Genomic DNA, 21,954 nt, shown 5'->3' on the forward strand with positions numbered 1-21,954 from the left:
CTGGCTCCGTCCAGCTGTCAGAAGCTCGGCCAGCTTCGGCTTTCAGCACAGCTCAGCCGAGCCGATGCATATTCGTTCAGCTCGACTGAGCTGCTCGGCCACGTTCAGGAGCTGTACGGGCTATTGTGAATAGCCCGTACAGCACCCGTTCGGTTCTAGTGAACCGAAGGGGTCCTGGGGCCAAAGCTAGCCAAAGGATCGGCCGAAGCTGCGGCTAGATCCTTCGGCAGCTTAGTGAATAGACCCCTAAATGTTTAATGGTCTAATAATATTCATTGGAAAAGGGGAGCTGTCATATTAAGACACTGTAGTACAGTAACTCATTTGATTCTTCAAGTTAAAACATAAAAGGGACTTAAAAGATCAAAGATAGTTATACTTTTAATAGTTATCCTTAAAGTAGAACTTAATCCAGGTTTAGTTTTGGATAGAGTGAGGGAATGTTATAACCCCTGTCAGCTTTTTTGCCATCTGTGGAGATTTCCCTTCACTTTTTGTCCAATAGCCACAGCAGAAAGTGACAGGAAATCTCTCCAAAGTGAAAAAAAACTCCCTAGTGGTCAGCAGGGTCACCAGAAATAGTGTTCCTATTATAAGATCCCTGTTCTGATGACAAGCCAACATTTTGGATTTTCATTCACTTTCAGGGCTTGTTCACACCAATTGCGGTTTGTTCCAGAATGGGGACTAAAAACATGCATGCGTCATACACTCTAGGGGGAAGATGTTTGAGGGAGTCAATGATGGAGAAAGATCTGGGGGTTCTGGTAGATCATAGGCTAATAACAGCATGCAATGTCAAGCTGCAGTTTCTAAAGCAAGCAAAATACTTTCTTGTATTATACGGGGTCTAGACTCCAGAGATAGAGACATAATCCTGCCCCTCTACAAAGCATTAGTAAGACCTCATCTGGAATATGCACCAGTTCACAAAAAGGATGTTGTAGAACTGGAGAAGGTGCAGCGAAGGGCGACTAAATTCATAAGAGGCATGGAAGAGCTCAGCTATGAGGAGAGATTGACTGACCTGAATTTGTTCTCTCTGGAGAAGAGGCGATTAAGGGGGGACATGATCACCATGTATAAATACATAAATGGTCCGTATAGTGAGCTTGGTGCCAAACTATTCACTTTAAGGTCACTGGAAAGGACAAGGGGGCACAAAGGTCTGGAGGAAAAGAGGTTTAACCTTTGCATATGGAAAGGATTCTTCACAGTTAGAGCTGTGAAAATGTGGAATAGACTCCCCCAGGAGCTAGTTCTAGCTAGCTCAGTTAATTATTTAAAAGAAAATAATTGAAATCCGATTGGCCGTGTGGAAAAACTCTGCCTGCGTTCCGTTCCACTGCGAACGGCAAAAAAAAAATGCTGCATGCTCTATTTTTTGCATTCGCAGTGGACTGGAACGCAGGCAATGTTTTCCCATGCGTCAGATCGCACTGTGCGCATGGGGGGCATGGCTGCTGTACTATTAACTTCAATGCACCGCCATGCCTCCTCCCTCCCTAGAACGAAGGGGGGAGTTTAGTGAGCGATTGATGTGCGTTCCAGCAGCTACTGTTCTGGAACGCACTGCAATTGGTGTGCACAAGCCCTCAGTGATAATGGTGACCAGGACAAATAGAGAGGGTGAACCTGCCGGGGACATAGAGAACAGTAAAAACCTGACAGGTGTTCTAATCCCTCCCCACTCTATCCAAAATGTAAAAAAAAAACATTACTATACACATGTTAAATGTATAAATACACTTTAAAGTGCATTGTGCTTTGGACGTGATGGGGAGGGGTGAGAATATCAGTCAGGTTTTATTGATGCCTGTGCCCCGATTGGAGATATTTTCCCTCACTTTGTGAATCATTTTTAAAATGCTAGTTGCCCGGCTGCTATTGTTACCCTCTTGTTGAAATACTTTGAGTCTCTGATCTGGAAGAAGGATTCAGATAAGGACTCTTCTCTGACTTCCACTCTGCATGCTCATTCCAGGTCAGCGTCTCACAAAGTTCTAAGGCAGAGACAGCCAGTGAAGCTTTTATTTTGAGAAGGAGGTCAGCAGTGGCAGTTCCTGCATTTATCTCATGACAAGCAGAAAGAGAAACTTGAATGTTTTCCTTCGGTTAAGTGTAGAAAATAGGAGCTGGAAATGTAAGGACACCGCAAAGAAGTTCCAGGCCCTGTTTTCTAGTGTCATCTTTCACTGGCTTGTCAGCCCAATTACCTCAAGGGCTGACCTGCGTAGGTCAATGACTATCTCCCTGGGAGAAGTCCCACAGGGAATACACAATTTCATTAGGCAACAAGTGATTTATTGTGCTGGCAAGCACAGTCTTATTTCATTGTAAGAGGATTCACATATGGAGAATTTTATGGAGAAATACGTTTGTATTACCTTCCCACCGACATAATTTCTGCCCAATACAGGAGACTGGGTAGCAGCAGAAAGGATAATCTATCTTTATCAGTGTAACGCTGTTTCAGTTTCTTCACTGAGTATTTCTTTAACATCATCCAACCTCTGACAAGGGGTACACAGAAATAAATATTATTCAAGCTTGACAACAGGAAGCTTTTTATTTTAGTTTTAGATAAATTGTGCAAGAATGAGAACCCCAGTCTGTTTTTATTGCTGTTCCAACTGTGGACAAGTCTCCACAATTTCAAGGGTCAGGTGCCCTGTCACATCACCCAACAGGAATTAAATTCTGTAACGCCCAAATGCCAGCCAAAATCCTATTTAAATGTGAATAGAGTAGGAAGACTTAGGGGGTTATTTACTAAGCTGCCAAAGATAGCTGAATGAATAACTGAGCCCAAGTGAAGTGAGCCGAAGCCTCTTCGGCTTTTCACTGCGGCTCTGTATGGCTATTTTGAAGTGTACATTGGCTGCATTCAGCTCACTTTACCTCCCTTCAGTTCAGCCTCAGCACGTTCGGGCACAGCGAAACATTTTTTGGCTTCAGCCAAAGCTACATCTGGATCGGAAGTTTGGAAGTGCATTTCCTGTTCACCCCTATTCTCATAGGGGCCAAACAGCAGAGAGTCATTTTGTTTGCTACCTCAGAGGAGTCGAGTTGTGTCATTTGAGGAGAGAGTTCGGCGCTTGCGGCCAAGATCGGCAGGCGGCGGGACTTTTTTGTTTTTGGCGAGTCGGCAGGCATCATTTACTGTGATTGACGTTGGATTACATAGCTGAACAATGTGATGGATTACAGCGTTGGAGATTTTTTTTTACAATAAAGGAATTGTTAAAAACTGTCTGTCTTTTTTGTTCAATTAAAGGATTTTTTTCACGGTGTTGTCTGTCTATTTACTTTTTATTTTACACTTTGGTCTTTGGTGACTGTTTTTTGTGTTTTGTATTATAAGTGTAACAACTACCCTTTACTCATTCACGGCATCTGGGGGTACCTTGATGCAGATGAGCCCCCTGCCTGCAGACCCGCAGAACCATTGGGCCAGGGTTGTGGGGAAGAGGCCATTTTCTTCATCGGCATGGGGACAAGGTGCTTTTCCAGCCCCCCCCCGCCCCCCCGGAAAAGCACCCTACCAATGCCTAGGGCATGTTGTCTAGTATGGTTTAGGTCACATGCCAGGCCAGTGCTCGGATTAAGGGTCTGGTTGGGAATTTTAGTGGGGCCCCACTTTTTTTCCCTTTTTTGGGGCATTAGGGTCCCTCTTAAGATCTCTACCAGACATAAAGGGTCTGGTATGACTTTTGGGGAGAGCACTTTTTATATTGGGGGTCCCCCCTAACATTCCTACCAGACCTAAAGGGTCTGGTATGAATTGGGAGAGGACCCCATGCCGTTTTTTTTTTTTATTCTCTTTGCAGGGAGTATGTCTGCTTCTGCTTTGTCTTTGGCTGTACCGAGTTGAAGCATGTGCGTTCAGCTTGACTGTGTGGTTTGTCTGCTGTACTCATTTCTAACATTTTAAAAGGTTTACTATTGCCACTAAAAATGTATTTATGTCTTTCACTATTCCAGTATTGGTCCTGACAGGAAGTGAGGATACATCTCCCCAAAATAGACATAGACAGCAATTGGAACCTTCATAAGAGTCTAACTTATCCGTGCTCTACGTTGATGAAATAAATAACTTTGGCTGGGGTTTGGCTTATCAGCTACAAAGACATCAAAACTTGAAAGCTGTTATAACCCTTGCCCACTCTGTTGAAAAAAACCCCAAAAAGAACTCCCTGAAATTGACACAGTAATCAAATCCTGACAGGATATATTTATTAACCACAGTATTACAATTATGTCAAGTCAACTGTTTTGAATTTATGACTTTCTGAATCATATTTAATTTCTTTAAAAAGCCTGAAAATATTTATCAGTTATACCAGTAGAAGCAAACCTAGGTGGAAGCAAGTCTAGGGTACCATTAATAAGCAACTATACTTATCTTGCCCCTCACTCCCGCAGGCTTCCTCCTCCCTGTGAGAATGGTCCCCCAAAGCTGCTTCTTTTTGCCACTCCGTCAGTAACAGGCACTCATCATGTATAATGCAGGATCAGCAGTCCTGCATTGTAAGTCAGGACGCTGATGGCTTGACCACCATCCAGCATGTTAGAGGAAAGAGGAGGAAAGCCCCAGCTGCTGGGGGAGCAAGGGAAGCGAGTAAAACTGCATTTTCAATGGTACCATACACAATAATGAGCATTTTACCCTTGCCATGGTGGAGGTGGCTCACTTCAAGGGTAATTAATATTTCCCAGACATTCAGTGTAAAAGTGACATTAAAGTAAATAAAATGTGTCCCTCCCCCCAATGTTAATTAAAGCACTTACCTTAAATGCTGTTTCTTAATCCGATCTTCTTCTTTCCTGTCCTTTTCATCTGTCCCTCCAGCGCTGCTGCGGGTCTCCGATCCAGTGCTGACTCCTCTGTCCTTGCTGGCACTTCCTGTCCCACGGTGTCTGCATGCGGGTGCACGCATCCATAGACTTACCTTGTGTCTCTCCTTGTCTCCCGGCCGAAAGTGTGAACTGCGCATGCGCCCGCCCCAAGATGCTTTGTGGCCGCCCAAGAATTTTCACATTCAGGGGAGCGCGCGGGGGAGACATAGGTAAGTATTGACCTCTTTTAAAGTGTTTTTTTAAAACACTTTTTGCATATACTGGGTCTATTCACGAAGCTGCCGAATGATCTAGCCGTAGCTTCGGGCGATCCTTCGGCTAGCTATCTATTCTCATACGGCTCCGTGTCAGAATAAGGAAAAAAAATGAAAAAGCAGTGTTTCTCTCCTGGGCGGCCAGGAGCGGGAGACTCCCAGAGCGCCCGGAAGAGTTATTTTTTTCCGTTTTTTTTTATGGCAGCAGAACCGCCGGACAATAGAAAACTGTTGGGCGGAGCAAGCTGTCATTGCTAGCTCCGCACAATCGTTTTCTATTTACTTTTTTTGTACTTTTTGTACTATTTTTCTGTTGTGCTCGGTCCCTCTGAGGGACCGAGCAGAAAAGCCAAGCCGAATGCCGCTCGGCTGCATTCGGCTATTCACTCACTGCTGTTCGGCATCTATAAGAATAGGCAGAACAGCAGCGAGTAGCCTGCCGGAGGTTCGGCTGAGTCAAACTCCTTCTGCACTTCGGTCAGCCGAACATGCTGAGCATGTTCGGCCGACCGGAAGCAAGCCGATGTACTGCTGATTTCGGCCGATATACGGCTGAAATCAGCCGTACAAGCCTGAAGTGAATAGCCAAACAGTGTTCAGCTCACTTCACTTGGGGTCGGTTGTTCACTCGGCTTCCCTCGGCAGCTTGGTGAATAGACCCCTGTATCTACTACTGTCTAGCAGTAGATATATGCAAAAAAAACCGGGAGGCTTTAATTATACTTTAAGGACATTTTAGGCCAATTATAAAGATGAGGAATAGCAACTTTATCAACTTTAATGGAATGGGTGACAAACGATCAATTATTTTTTAACAGAAGTCTTCGTTAGGATGCATACACCCTGGACCCAACCTTGCTTGTTAATGATTCACTTTCAGTAGGATAAAACTGCTTGTACATATTGATCTGCTGTACAGTATGTCCTAGTTTGTGTCCTTTAAAAAGTTGTCCTTGTTACTTCTGGAAAACTATTAAATTTTGTTTTAGCTAATAACGCTGCAAAGACTGATGTTGTGTAGTAACCTATGGAGAAACCAATTATAGATTAGTGTTCAGCTGTTTATACTAGGCAGGCTAAAGATTATATGTAACTTGCTACTAGGTATTGCTACACAGCAAGATTCTTTGCACTTAAATACAGCATGGTTGCTAAGGTTAGTAGGCTTACCTTGCAGCAAGGGTTAAATCTGTATGGATTTGTATGCTCTCCCTGTGTTAAGGTGGGTTTTGTCCTACAAATCAAACACGTTAGTAGACAATTGACTGTGCCAAATTGTCCCCGTGTAAGAAAGTATGGTGAGCACACAGTCTAATGGAAAAGAGTCTGATATGACGAAAACATGTGCTCAGTAAGGAACTATGTGATATGTTAGTGCTATATAAATAATAAGAAGAATTTGGATGTAAAGCTAAAAGACAGGAGTGAATTTATTCTACATAATTATAGCCGGGTTGGATTAATCATAAGTATACCCTTAAAAAAAATCAAGGGAATTGATAGTGAGTGGTTTCAGTACCTTGAACCGATGGGCCGCACCCTAGCCTGGTAAATTTTTCCTTATTGTTACTTTACAAAGTTTGCAGCAGGAGGATCAGTGCTCCTTTTCATACATCAAGAGAAGTGAGAATTTGTGGTAGAGCTGGCATCTTATTCTTAACTACCCTTTAAGGCTTGCCCGCAATGCTGTGCTATAGGTGCGTTGGACCTAATCCTAGTTAGAGAACTGTATATATTAGGACTTATATTTAAAGGGATCCTCTCACCTATACCCCCAACCCCACCTGCCATTTGAGTTTTAAAAAAAGGAGACTGAAAGGAGAGTGGCACTGTTTACAGTAGCTATAGCAAAGAAACTTGTGCTAGAACTGAAGTGGCACATACACTATTCCTATCAGAAAGCAGAAAAGGTGACAGAAAAGGGTACGGCATACTCTCCTTTTTTATGATTGTTTTGGTGGTCCACATGGCAACGAATGACCAGGAATATGAACTACTCAGGCAACTCCTGTACCTCCTGCCTAACGTAAATGGAAAGGAAACTTATGTTTGGGTAGTTATACAAGCAGCCTATTAAAACAGAAGGGGAATGTTCTCCATTGGACAGTGCAGGGTTTACTCCAAACTGAGCTTACTTTTATTTTGTATGTAATTCATAAATGCAGATCACAGTGTGGAGCCTGCAGTGTCCCAGGGAAACGTTAATGCATAATCGTGCAAAGAACTCTAGATCGGAAATCTCGATCATATGACTTTTAATGATCACAATTCTTCCTGGCACATTTTTTCCTATCCATAAAAATATAAAGGGCTTTGCCTGTTTCAGAGTTCTGAAGCAAATGGATCATGTAGCAAATATGTGCAACCTTTTACTTCCATTGCATTGTTTTGTTTGCCTTTATGTCAAAATAAAAGTTACTACTGCATTTTAATTCAATTGAATTTTCTTTCTTTCGATCTACAACATACTACTGTTTACTGCTTGTTTCTGTTTTTTTCCATTCCACTGTACTTGAAGAAAATCACATTAAAAAGACAGTGTTCAGTTTCATAATATTTTTTAATTTATCAGTAATTTTCAAGTTTGTGGGATCACATTAAAAAGACAGTGTTCAGTTTCATAATATTTTTTAATTTATCAGTAATTTTCAAGTTTGTGGGATGACTAGCTAAAAAAAAAAACCAATACAAAAATAATTAAAGATTTAAGCTAGCCATACACATCTTGAATTTTCGCTGATCCTTGCTGAATCAACCAGAATGTCAGTGGTGGGTGGCCACATTGGCACTACCCAGCTCAACAAAAGTGGGGGTGGGAAATGTTGGCTGAACAGTGGCTACATCCTATTAGATTTGGGTATTCTGGGCAGCCATAGCAGTGCAGATTCTTCCATCACTGTTGTATAAGGCGTATAGGGTAATCAAGTGATTAAACAAGAGAAATGTACACATGTATGACTAGCCTTATCGAAGACCGAATAAAAACACAAGCATTGTTTCATAAAACGATTAAATATGGATTAAAGGTTATACAAATAATGGTTATATTTGCAGTTTATTACTCTGTTTTATCTTTCTTTCTGTTCTTCATGGCAAAAAAAAACCCATCTGTGTACATGGATATGCTCAACATGAGGCATTGATTGAAAAGCACAATACAAGAGCTCAAAGGCTTTAGAAATACATTATAGAGGAACTTACCAATCTACGAGACATGGGCGTTTTGTCATCTCCAGGAAGGTGCTGCTCCAATGCCAGAACAATGCAATTTGCAATGATAGTAGCAAGGATCATGTATTCAAAAGGAGTAGATAGAGAATTAAGGAAAACCAGCATACATTTTGAACATAAAGACATAATATGAGCATTTTTCATTATACAATATATTATGCGGGGCAGCTTCATCAAGGTTCTTGATGTGCCTCAACAAATGAGATCACATCACAAATTGGTAACAATTGACAGGTCCATATTCACAATATTAGTTTGCAATGAATATGGAAAGAAACGACAAAGAACATGTGAAGAGAGAAGGAATGCACGTGGTTAGCTGGAGATGGAGTTATTCACCTTTTATTCACAGGGAAATCCAAGATAGAGGCAACCATGGCATTGAAACAGTCCTATGCAGAGACCCAAGATGAAAAGATTTTGAGCAGTACAATTCTATCTTCAAGGTTCTAATGCTTAATTATTCCTGTGGGGCAATGATTGGTGTTACCATAGCCTGGGCCCAGGTTTGCTCTAAAGTTTATAATTTTTCATTATATTTATATAACATCAGCATATTCCTTAACACCTTACAATATAAATATATAACAACAAAGTCTAACAGACATATAGACAATAAAAAAGGTAAAGGGGTCCTGACCACATTAGAATGATTAAGCAATAAGAGGTTGTGAAAAATAAATAATTGGCACCTATTTTGTACAATGGACCATTTACGAATGAAGGGTTCATTCAGGGGTTTGGTGAATGGGGGTAAGTGTAGAGGAACACTTTTTTTTAATTACTTGTTGTCAGTGTCAGCCTTGCTGAGAACTACCAGGTGGCAGGGTCTTTAGACTGAAACTAATTTACTGCCATATAGTAAGGTCACACAAACTCTGATTTTCATAAAAAATCTCAGGATCTGAATAAACTAAATTCATTTCTCCCTCATTGTGTGAACTTGAGAAGAGGGATTTACTTCTCAAAGCACTGAATGTAGCAATACATACCCTGTCACCAATGTACATGTAATAGGGGAGAATGATTGATGTACATAGATTTTCTAGCATTGTTGAAATGATCAGCTCAGCCAAAAAAAAGGTCAAATATGTCAGCTCCTAAAAATTACTAAAATAACAGTCTTAGCAAACAGCCAGTCCATATTTTGTCTGGCTACCTCTGGCCTGAGTTACAGTGAATGTGTAAGAAGTAGACACCGCCCATCCCGTCTCCATCCCACAATGCTCTATCCCTATCATCAGCAGGGATGAGGTTAGAGTTTGTAACATGGTGGGTTAATGGAAACTGACAGTGGTCGGCATGGTTGGAATGTCCAATAATGAGAGCTTTGGTATGCACCATTAACCTCAATATAAAAGGTTGGGCTGCCAGTATCTGTCAATGTGTGTGTGTTGGAGGAGTTTAGGGAGAACAGACAATCTGTGCAGGAGCAATTAATTGCTATGCTGTGCTATGTGGTGCTACATTGCACACATTTACTGAGGATTGCACTGTGGTGGATCACATATTCTTGTGTACCCCCTGTGTTCACTGTTTAAAGACCCAAGAATCCTTTTTAGGACTACATTTTTGTGTGTGTCAGCAACAACTGTAGTTGCTTTTTAGCTGCTGTCCCCTCTCCCCTTGCCCTTTTTTTTTCGTCATTGTTTTATTTTTTATATCTTTAATTTCAGTTTTATCCTTTTTTTATTTTGATAGGTTAAAAATGGGTTGGAATTCAGTGTTTCTGGGGAAGTATATTTTATTTTTTTCACATTCTTGTGCGGTAAAGCAGTGAGCACCAAAGCACCACATATTTATCACTCCTATTGCCATAGCTGCCATTAAATTTTGCCAAACCTCTTTATTAAAAACAAAACAAAAACAAAAAAACAACCCATATCTGGGAGGCCTGAAGTTAGGGGCAAAGGTTCTGCAGTGGTGGTAGTAGGGGGCAAGCAAATTCAGCAGGACAAAGCCGTGGTTGGGCCGCATCAGTTAGAGGCAGGGCACGCCTAAGGTACACATAATGCAAACATAATGGTGGTTCTGTACCTGAATCTCACTTTCTAATGTTTGCTTCAGGGTAAATCAAATGTTGTGCCTCAATGTTTGCAACTTGCTCAGGCACTGGAAAGCCACGATGGGGGGGATTCATCAAAACTGGAGCAGACAAAGTCTGGAGCAGACTTGTTCTACAACCAATCAGCTTCTCTGACTCATTTTCAAATCTTGCCTGAGCAAACTGAAGAGAGAGATGCTGATTGGTTGCCATGGGTAACTGTTCCATATTTTGTCTGCTCCAATTGTGATACATTTCCCCCAATGTTTCCCTAGTTGGACTTCAGCTGCAAAATTTCTAATGCTTTTTGATGGGCGTTGTGACTCAACGTATACAGCTTATTCTGGGCTCTGGTTCTATTTTGCAGCTCAAACACATTTCAGGCATAGTCAGATAATACACATTAATTACACACCAAGCTTTTTTTGCTCCATCTTCCCAACATAGCCCCACATTCAGACTTGGTCACCTCCTAACAGCATCAGACCACACACCACTCACAGGTTATTGTTCAAAAACTTGATTCAAACATGTCAGGGGGGAAACTCGATCCTGCTCCTTCCCTCTGACACATTTCAACCCCCTGCTGTAGAGCCATAGGAATATGTTTGTAACAGCTGCTCTTAACGCAATACAGGTATATAAACTATATCAGTACCTATTATATAATTGACTATGCCCTAATGGGCATAGATACAATTTATGAATTTTGTTAGGAGCAGTTGTACAAATGCATTAAGTGCACTATAACTTTACGAGTGGCTTTTGCTATATACATATAAATGTCTATCCTCCTATGCTTTCCATTACTCTTCAATTAAGTCCTAACAGGGGGTGAAATGCCTCAAAGGAAACAACAGGATGGAGCATCTCTACCACATGTTTGAATGAAGTTTTGTAAAAATAGAAGGCAAGCAGTGTGTCCTAATGTTATTGGATCAGACAGTGGCAGTATGGGGAATTATGGGTGTACGATCTCACCTATGGAGTATCCAAGACATATAAGAAGCCAGGGACTGACTCCCAGTGATCAGCCTTAAACCACTCCCAAGTTCCACCTATAAATTAAAAAGCAGTGATGGGTAGATATTCCTTTAAAATAATAAAGATATATCAAATTAGTTTAGGCTCACTACCCATGCTAAATTTTCCATATAACACTTCTTACAAATTTATGTAAACTTCCCATTTCGGAACACGATCCCTTAGTAACCTCAGCATCTGCAGAGAAATATATCTCACAGTAATGACATCTCACTGTGTCAACTTAAGTTGTTGCTATGCCTCATGTATCAAAATCCCTGCAATACAGTATAATAAATTCGGCAATCAGATCTTGAAATGCTTCAACATTTCCACTACTTAAGTGGAACATGGCGAGCGATAAAAAAAAAAGGCCATTTTATGACACAGCAATCTTGCCTCTAAAAGTTTATCTCAATGGTAAATAGATAAAAAATTGCCAGGGCCAGATAAGAATACAGCAGGTTTTTGAGCAGAAGGAATGTGAATTTGTAGAAAAAACTGTTAAAGTGATCCTGTGAGGACAGAAATACAGGAGCTGCTGTTACTGAGTTTTTAAAGTCACAGGTTTAAGGGCTGTCAGGCTGATCCTTACTGTACTACCTAGTAGGTCACTGTAACAGGTAGGTGACACTGTAGTAGGTCACCTATAAGAAGAATGCGTCTTGCCATGCATTACTGCAGTGCTCGGCAACTCAGTGTTAGGTATATTATGTTGAACAAATAATGACTACTCAGACCACCTACTAAGCTATATGTGGAGTAGAACTGAAACATTGAATACAAAAATGGCTTTAGCCCCCATTCAAACTTGAGTGTTGGCATCTTTGGTAATTGTTTGCGCGTTTGTGCATGCATTTTTGGCACATTTTCAGGCTTGAGTGTTTATTACGCATTTTTCAGGTGCTCCCATTTAGGCCTTGTTCAGATCTTTTCGATAAAGGAGCTTGTGCGATCCTACATGCGATCTCACATCACATGAGATCACATTTTGCAATGTTAAGGGCACAGTGGTGCCATTATTTCCTAATGGCACTCCAACGCACATAACAATTGCATATGCATTGCATTGCAGTACATCACATAGTAACCTTTTACCATGTGTTGTGGTGCAATGTAATTTAAAAAAAAAAAAAAAGGTGCATGTACTTTGACGGCAACTTAGCTGCGGCAGGAAGCATATTCAAATAAATAGGTTGCCCTCCACAACCACAGCAAGTGCACAATTCAGTGCACCTGTGATGTTACATCGCAGAGATGTAAACGGAGGATAGAGTCTATTGGGGTCAATGTGTGATCATGACCCAAGGAAGCTCTTGCATATCGCTCAGATGTGAACAGGAACAATAGAATAACATAGAAATCTAAGGGGTCTATTCACAAAGCTGCCGAAGGATCTGGCCGTAGCTTCGGCCGATCCTTCGGCTAGCTTTGGCCCCAGGACCCCTTCGGTTCAGTAGAACCGAAGGGGTGCTGTACGGGCTATTCACAATAGCCCGTACAGCTCCCGATCATGGCCGAGCGGCTCAGCCGAGCCGAACGCAAAGCCGCTCGAAGCAAGCCGATGTATGGCTGATTTCAGCCGATTTACGGCGGAAATCAGCCGTACCAGCCTGAAGTGAATAGCCGAACAGTATTCGGCTCACTTCACTTCAGATCGGTCATTCACTCGGCTGCCCTCGGCAGCTTGGTGAATAGACCCCTAAGTGTCGAGCATTGAAAAACACACTTCAAATCGCTCAGGTGTGAATGGTGTATAATTCTTAATGTTTACCTTATATACATACTGGATTTGCTTTCTTTTTTATCCCAAATATAAACATTGTTTAAATATATTATAATATATGTCTGGTATAATATTTAATAACATATGCATCTGAGACATACACAAACGCAGATATAGATTGTAAAATATAATAAATATACTTTGACAACTTATATAGCTGGGGCAATGCACATTTGAAGCATAAAGCAGTTTTTATGGGCATTATGTTGCATTTAGAATGGCTCACAGAGATCACATAACTCTGAGTGCACAGTGTTGGTGCACAGTGTGCGCAGTTTGGGAGCACAGTGTGGGCAGTGTGGGTGCACAGTGTAGATGCACAGTGTGAGTAGTGTGGGTGTACAGTGTGAACTGTGTGGGTGCACAGTGTGGATGGTGTGGTGCACAGTGTGGATGGTGTGAGTGCACGGTGTGAGCAGTGCGGGTGTACAGTGTGGATGCACAATGTGAGAGTTACCTCTGTTCCTCTGGCCAGCTCTATTCCTACTTCTTCTGCTCCAATGCTGCTCCAGCCTGTGGAGGCACTACCCCCCATTCACTGAGTTGCCTTGGCGCTGGGAAGGATTTGGATATGCATTAACAACTGTGATGTATTCATATGCAAATTACATTGCAATTTCCATATGATTTCACTGTGGGCAGCGCTGACGGCTCCTGCTCCAGAGCACAGCCTCCTGCTGGAATGACACTTCAAGAAGCACTCAGTCAGTTCCTGTTGGCCGGGCCTCCTTACTGACCTGTTGGGGACTGAACCCAATATAGGAGGACTGCCTGTACTCTTCTAATGGTGGCCCTGGTCATCTGAGAGGCCAACTAACAAATTACACAATCATGAGATTTCTGGTGCATGTGCAGCTGTTGGCTCTGTTCACACATTTCTGACACAAATCATCCCTTGATGTAGCCTCTCACCTTGTGGCTACAAAGTTACAAAGTTTAAGGCGAAGACTGAGAAAATGCTTCCTCCTGCATGTAGCAAACTCAGCATAGGCAATGTCATTAGAACTCAAGGACTGCTATTTTATGATAAAAGGTGGACTGCTTTTGAAAAAATATACTGCTGCAGTATATGAAAGATTATCTCTGAATGGCTGTTACAGGTTACTGCACATTGTGCAATTCTCATTGTTCTGTACACCACCACCATAAGATTGAAGTGTAGTACACGCATATAATACCTTCCTCTGTTCCTCCATCCCCCCCCTATCAACATGCATTTAAAATTTAAATTTAAATAATTTTGTTTTTCAAGAATGAACTATTTTGAGAACCAGTGATGTTTCTGCGGGGTGTGCCAGATGCTCTTTGTTCCAAGTTTGGTGTGGTCGGCAGACTCCTGTAAACATCACAACTTTCTGCCTAAGATCTTTTTCAAAATAATTATATAAAACAACATATCCCCGGGATCCTTTAAATGTGCCTGCTTGCCACTGAGTGCTGAAGACTGTAACAGTGCAGTCTGCTGTATGGTAGACTGCCTGCTATATGGTTGACTGGTTACAAGCATGTCTAAAGGGATGCCAGGTGTATGTTCTTTCACATAAAGCTTGAGAATTAGATAACTGATGGTAGAGAAAGCTAATAGCTCTGAGAGAGGGGAACAATGACAGTATGGATCTGTGGGAAAAGTGATTGACGAATTAAGGTTGTTCAGTCAGGAAATGAAGGTGGGCATAATATAGCTGCTGCAGCTTCAAATGATTATATTGTGGAAGAGTATTTAGTTTCAACACAGAAGAGGGCTTGCTGCAAGTGTGGGAGAAAAAAGGTAAAGCTGAGGTTTAGTTTTAATGAAAAAACCTATAGTTATTTATATTAGGCATGCAAGAATGAGCGCCATTCTTTACTTCAAATTAATTACCTGGAAGTCATTCTTAAATGATTTACAAAGGCTAGTCTGAGTGTCATTTCTGCCCAGTGTGTTTTGTTTTGAGGATGTCTGTTACATAGTAGGTTGGTAAGAAGCCCCCGTGGTTCTATTTTAGTTAAGCAGCAAAGCAGCACTACACACTGTAGAGGAGTATAAAGAATTCCGGATGGGTCCCTGCAGGCTTTCCCATTCAATGGGCTTGAATGAAGCTGCCAAAATGTCAAATCAGCCAGTTAACGTAAGAGAAATACCTGGTGGTAGCAGAGGAACCAGATAAACATTCATTACTATAGCACCGACTAAATGCAGGAGAGATTATCATGAGCTATATGTCAAGGAAACTGCAATTGTTATCTAGACTTAACACCAAAACACTGTAGTGTAACTTTAAGGGCTTTAAGAATAGATTTCTTATGCATTAAAACTGTACCCCAGGGCAACAGCTAAATACACAGATGGAAGACATACAGTATATCTGAAATCTCTTTTTTGTCAAACAATTTGTTAGCCTTTCCAGGAACCTTTGTGATCACCTTCTGTCGGAAAGCCCGGCCAGGAGGGGGGTGCCATTTTCAATGTTGGTTTAAGGGATAGGTGCCCTGCGCTAGCAAGGCCCATGGTTAAGGAATACAGTGGTGTTGGCTGCTTGCAGTCTGCTAACTGGACAGTAAAGAAAGATCAGACTCATAAATCACATTCTACTCTCTTCTCCAGTCATCACATGTGACTAAAGGATAACCACCTTACATGAAAAGCAGTGGGTTGGGCTGGTATACTACATCTATGGCTGAATTAAAAACAGAAGCATTAAAAAAAGTAGGCTTTGAGCCCTGTAATCATGCTAACGGTTTTATGTTTGATTTTGACAGTAGCATACTTTTAAATCTGACAGTAAAGTGGAACACTTGAAGTAAGAAATAACAACTCTACCTAAAGCGATACTATCATCTCCACCAAAGTGTATATTTTAACTTGTGCCTATCTCTAAATCAGTTATTTTGCACCTGAAGAGGACCCTTTACCCTAGGCCCAGAATGTATTTAGGATATTAAATTCTCTCCAATTCAATATTAAGCCCTGCCTCACACCTAAAACTAGGGATGCACCGATACCGGTTTCTCGGTATTGAGTACGGGTACCAATATTTATATTTTGGTACTCGCTGTAACTGAGTACCAATACCAGTACTTCCGCTAGCAGAGAGCCGGCCTCCTGGCCAATCAGGAAGCCGGGTGCTGTGTCATTACCCGCCACCCAGCTTCTTGGTTGCCTGGAAAACTTGCTCCACGCTGTTTGGCCGGCTTGATGCTGATTGGCCGGGAAGCCATCTTACCGGCCAATCAACATCGAGCCAGCCAAACAGCATGGAGCCAGCTACCCTTCCAGCTGGGAGGCAGGTAATGACATGCTCCATGCTGTTTGGCTGGCTCGATGTTGATTGGCTGGGAAGCTGGCTTCCCGGGCTAATCAGCATGGAGCCGGCCAAACAGCATGAGGCCAGCTTCTTGGCCAATCAGGAAGCTTGGTGGCGAGTCATTCCCCACCGCCTGGCTTCCTGATTGGCCGGAAAGCCGGCTCCATGTTCCCTTATGTCACTGCCGGTCAGAGGAAATCTCCCTCTGACCGGAAGTTCCGATATCGGGGGTAAATATTGGAGCATTTGGGCCAGTACAAACACTCGCCCAAATACTCGGTATCAGCACCGATACTAGTATCGGGATCAGTGCATCCCTACCTAAAACTATGCCCTACCTTGACCATTCAACTGGTAATTAATAGAACCTCAATGGTCTGTAGACACTCTGGCATCTGACAGTTCAATGACAGAAGGCAGAGATAGAATAGGCCCATCCTAATCTTGACTTTGAGGAAAGAAAGTCCCCCTACAGAGGTATTGAAAGTAGCATTGGCGTGTGTACCACAATAATGGGAAAACAAAATCACAAATGTTTTGGCTAGAACAACAGTACACTTATATGCATTTCTACTTTATATTTAGCTGTGCGCCTGGAAATCTGCTTAACTGGTATTAAAAATCAACTCTCTGTTTCATTCCATAGTCAGCTATGATTTTCCAAAACTACCAAAAATTCAAAGGTCACATCCTTGCAACCATGGCAACACTGTTGAATGTTCATTGTGAATAGAATTTTCTCTTTAGATTTACTAGAATGAATCATTCAACATTGGTGATATGCTGGTCAAGGATATTGCGCATCTACAAGAAGGGTTCTCTTTACTACACTGAAAATGATCGCGCGATCAAGGTCGGCAGGGCCTTTCTAAAAGCAATAACCTTCATCGGTATCCTCAGAACAAAAGCAAGTAGTAATCTGCAATGAAGTGTTTTAAAATCCTTTCAGTATAAAACTTGCCTGGATAAAAAGCTTTTTTTTTTTTTAAACAAAAGTGGAGTTTCATCTTAAGCTTCCATAAGCAGCAGAGCTTCCTTTGTGTACTGATGGAATTAACAAGCACACTTCCCACAAACAATGACTGACGGAAGCCTGGTTTGCCATCTGTGATATTGCTATTTATATACTTTATAAGAACAATAAAGACTGCAACTTTCAATCCTAACCTGGTCAGGTGGTTTCCTGCCAAAGTATTCCATGTCTACATGCCATCTTTTCCTAAAGAGAAAGTACATTACCTGTAAGACAATGTAATTAGAAGAAATTACTGTAAATTATATTTTGCTATCATTAATATGGATGCATGATGAAAACTGCCATATATTTCTGATATCTTACAGTGAACTGGTCTCAAATTTTCTTAGGTAACAGTGTTAAAGTGAAACCACCAAAGTGCCTGTGTTAGTTTTCAAATTGATCTTTGTGTCCCTCTGGATTCTCTTGGATCCTATACTTAGGCTTCCTTCATGGTGCTAACCATCAACCCTTAACCTCAGGAAGGCTAATTGTGTTAAGCTACGCCAGCTAATGAGTGAAATCAAATGGGAAAACTTATTTCTGGAACTGAGCACTGAACAGAAATGGGAATGTTTTAAGACCTCATTACAAAAGGCTATTACCAAGTGTATACCATTGGGGAACAAAATTAAAAGATAAGAAAATAAGCCTGTATGGATAAATAGATCGGTAAAGCAACACATCAAGGACAAGAGAGTGGCATTTATAAAATATAAGATGGAGGGGACCACATTGGCGGTCAAAAATTATAAAGAATGTAACAAAAGATGTAAAAAAGAAATCCGGGCAGCTAAAATAGAGTGTGAAAAACACATTGCCACAGGTAGTAAAAAGAATCCCCAAAAATGTTACCAGTACATAAACAGCAAAAGAGTAAGAAAGGAGCAGATAGGCCCAATAATGGATGATAACGGGGACTTGGTCACAAACGACAGGGAGAGGGCCAAAGGCTTTGAATACCTTTTTATCATCGGTATACACTCAGGAAAAAGGAAAAACTACTAAACATAGGAACGCGCATAGTTCGTCTCAAAATATACCTCAGTGGTTGACAGAAACATAACAGATACAAAACAGACTCAAACTACTTAATGCAAATAAAGCATTAGGACCGGATAATCTACACCCCAAGGTACTCAAAGAACTAAGCCAGGTTATAGCGGGACCATTATTCATCATTTTTAAAGATTTCTTAATGACGGGCAGAGTGCCAAGCGACTGGCGGAGGGCTACGGTAGTTCCAATATTCAAAAAAGGGTCCAGATGCCATCCGGGAACTACAGACCGGTTAGCCTTACATCGGTTGTGTGCAAGATGTTAGAGGGTATGATCAAAGACCACTTAGTAGAATTTGTTCGGGATAATTGACATAGTAATTGACAACCAGCATGGAATTAGGAAAGACCGCTCCTGAAAGACTAACTTGCTAACTTTTACGAAGGGGTAAGTAGAGATCTAGACGGAGGGAGGCCAGTGGACGTGGTATATTTGGACTTTGCTAAGGCATTTGACACGGTACCACATACACGTTTACTACACAAGCTGAGGTCTATGGGCATAGACGAAATAGTGTGTACATGGATAGAAAACTGGCTACAGGAACGAGTACAAAGAGTATCATTAAATGGCACCTTCTCGGATTGGGCTAGGGTTATGAGCGGTGTGCCGCAGGGGTCAATACTGGGCCCCATGCTGTTTAACCTTTTCATTAATGATATTGGGGAGGGGGTAAACAGCCATGTTTCAGTGTCAGCTGATGATACTAAAATCGGGAGGGTAATAGAAACTGAATCAGACACTATAACATTACAGTGGATCTGGATAAAATAGGGGAGTGGACAACTACAAGGCAGGTGAGGTTTAATGTAGATAAATGTAAGGTTGTGCACTTTGGGGTTAAAAATAAGAAAGCAAATTAACACTAACGGGAGTTCCGCTGGGGAAGTCCGAAAGGGAAATGGATTTGGGAGTCATTGTAGACCACAGACTGAATAATAGCTCGCAGTGTCAGAGGTCAATTTGAAGACTAACAGCAGACATCACAAGGTGCGTGAACTTCCATACTTTTGTTACTTAGCAAATATTCTAGCCCAGGTCAGGTTTACTTTAAGTCTCTTGTCTGGATTGTTTCTTTTTGTGATCATTTTTACAAGTATTTACCACTGAAATGAAACATTAGCAATATGTTCATCTATCAGAACTTTTAAAATGTTAATGGGCTTAAAGTAAACCTGACCTGGGCTAAAATGATTCTAGGTACCAAAAGTATGGGGTAAGCAAGCAGAAAAATGTGTTGTTGCCCATATGAATCAATCAAAACCTAAGCCAGATTTGCCGTTAGGTGCCTATAGGTGACAGAGGAAAATAGATGACTTTATTCTGTATAAATAACGACCGTACATTTTTTATTCCATTACCAGCGGGAATAGTCTTTTCAGATAATGCTATTAACACATTAACACAACTAGGGATGAGCTTGGGTTCTGTCCAAACTTGAGTTCATCTGAACCCAGAAGGAAGCTGTAATTGCTGGCCCAATCAGCTTTGGATTGGAATAATAGTGACATCATAGACCTTACATGGCCATATTTGCTCAATTACATTAACTTAATATGGTCATGTGGCACTGGCCATGTAGGGTCAGTAATGTCTGTAGAATCCAGCTCCTTTGTTTATGTCAGCTGCAGGGCAGGGAATTCCAAACCGGAACTTATCCCTAATCACAAAAAGTCAGTTTAGGATAAGGAAAAACAAAACAACTAATCTATTTTCTGTAAAGGAGCTGATCCTAGTAGGGAGGTGTTATTTGAGGCCCTAAAAGTTGGGTGCCTACAGGCTCCAATATTTTAAAATCCAGCCCTGTTGAGGGCCCTTTTTATTACTTTCAGCGTTGGACTGCACACATGGTATGTAATTTGGACACAATTGACATAATACCCATTGTGTTTACTCATTGAACACAATGGGTGAATTGGACCAGAGATGCCAGCGACAATGTGCCCTGCTGATGACCATATTTTAGAATAGCGCAAAGTTAATAAAGTTGTTATTTTGCTAATTAAGGCTCCTCTAATTAAGGCTTAACTCAGAACATCTTAATTATCATATTCTTTCCTCCACACTTCCAAGTGCCAGTTAGAATGTAGGAGAACAGATCACATGCCTTGTGCTGCCCTGATGTCTGCAGTAAATGTGTTATCTGACTTGCTGGAGATGGCTTTATATAGAGTACAAGTAACAGACCCTGCTCAAAGTCATAACTCAGCTCTTTTTACATGAAAGACTTCTATTCTTCCCTTAGTACGTTCACAGAATATTTATTGTATTGTTTCCATTACCATATTAGCACATGAATAAAAATGCAAAAAAATAAATAAATAGCTGCATGAAGTAAACCTGTAATAGCTTAATAGAAAGAGAAGAACCTCAAAATGTGACTGAACCAGTGAAAAAAACTGGGAACACAAGCAAACCTCCACAAACTGCCTTTTACAATGCAGTGCTAAGTGTCCTATCGCCACGCCCAAGCATTGTCTCATGCATGGACAACAGGAAAACGATCTAGGTCAAACAGAGAAAAACATTGTTACAGACCGAACTTGGTAAGGATGGAGCTTAAAGGAGAACTATGAGGTGAGTGATTTTCACTCATCCTCATAGTTAGAGCTGACCTCTAACAAAGAAGCTGTCGGCTCTATAGATTGGGAAGTGAGCGAACACATACCATTGCTCGCTCACTTCCCGATCGTCTCCCTGCAGTGAGCGGTGACTGTCAGTGGAGCTACGGACAGGAGAGGGGGTGGGCACAGCTAACTCTGCATCTAGATAGGGAGCGTCCACTGTCACTCACGCAGCTGGGTGGATCACGACAGTATTGTCGGGATCCGTCCTGGCTGCAGCACTCTCAGTATATCGTGGGCAATGGCCCGCGATATACTGGTCTGAAGCAGACAGCTTTTTCTCCATTCAGATCGGCTTCTATCAGGTTACACAGCAGGGAAATCCTCCCCGCTGTGTAACCTGTCAAGGGCGGAGCGCTGCCTGTTAATTACAGGCAGCACTGCATACAGCTTTTGACAGGTAGTTAGGTTACACAGCAGCAGGCTTCCCCACTTCCCCAAATAACACAAGTAAAAATGAAAAATAATGTATGAACGAAGTATAAAGACATGTACATAATCATTTGGTACCTGTGCTGACCATCATAAAGAATCTTTTAGATGACTACTTACAAGAATTGGTCCCTCTATACCGAGGTCAAGATTACCACCAGTGAAAGGCTAATGGGTCCCTTGTCTTTTTGGCCCTTGCGTAGTGGCACAAGATGCAGATGCAGTATATCCTAGTCTGAAGAACTAGTATACAGTACAGTCCATCAGCTTTTTCCCTCCTCTAACTTTTTTTGTGCTACATGTATCAGACTAACTAACAAATTACGTCTTGCATTACATAGC

General features: G+C 41.6%; 1 protein-coding gene across 1 annotated transcript in view; it reads right to left on the reverse strand.

The window, feature by feature from the left end:
• The window catches only part of CACNA1E (calcium voltage-gated channel subunit alpha1 E), a 280,243-nt gene that overhangs the window by 161,238 nt on the left and 97,051 nt on the right, over positions 1-21,954 (reverse strand). Inside the window, 1 exon segment of the mRNA XM_018563377.1 lies at positions 8,316-8,421. Within this exon segment, the coding sequence (XP_018418879.1) occupies positions 8,316-8,421 (106 nt within the window).

The sequence above is a fragment of the Nanorana parkeri genome, unplaced genomic scaffold (genome assembly GCF_000935625.1).
Source record: "Nanorana parkeri isolate BGI_ZX_2015 unplaced genomic scaffold, ASM93562v1 scaffold660, whole genome shotgun sequence".
Lineage (NCBI taxonomy): Eukaryota > Metazoa > Chordata > Amphibia > Anura > Dicroglossidae > Nanorana > Nanorana parkeri.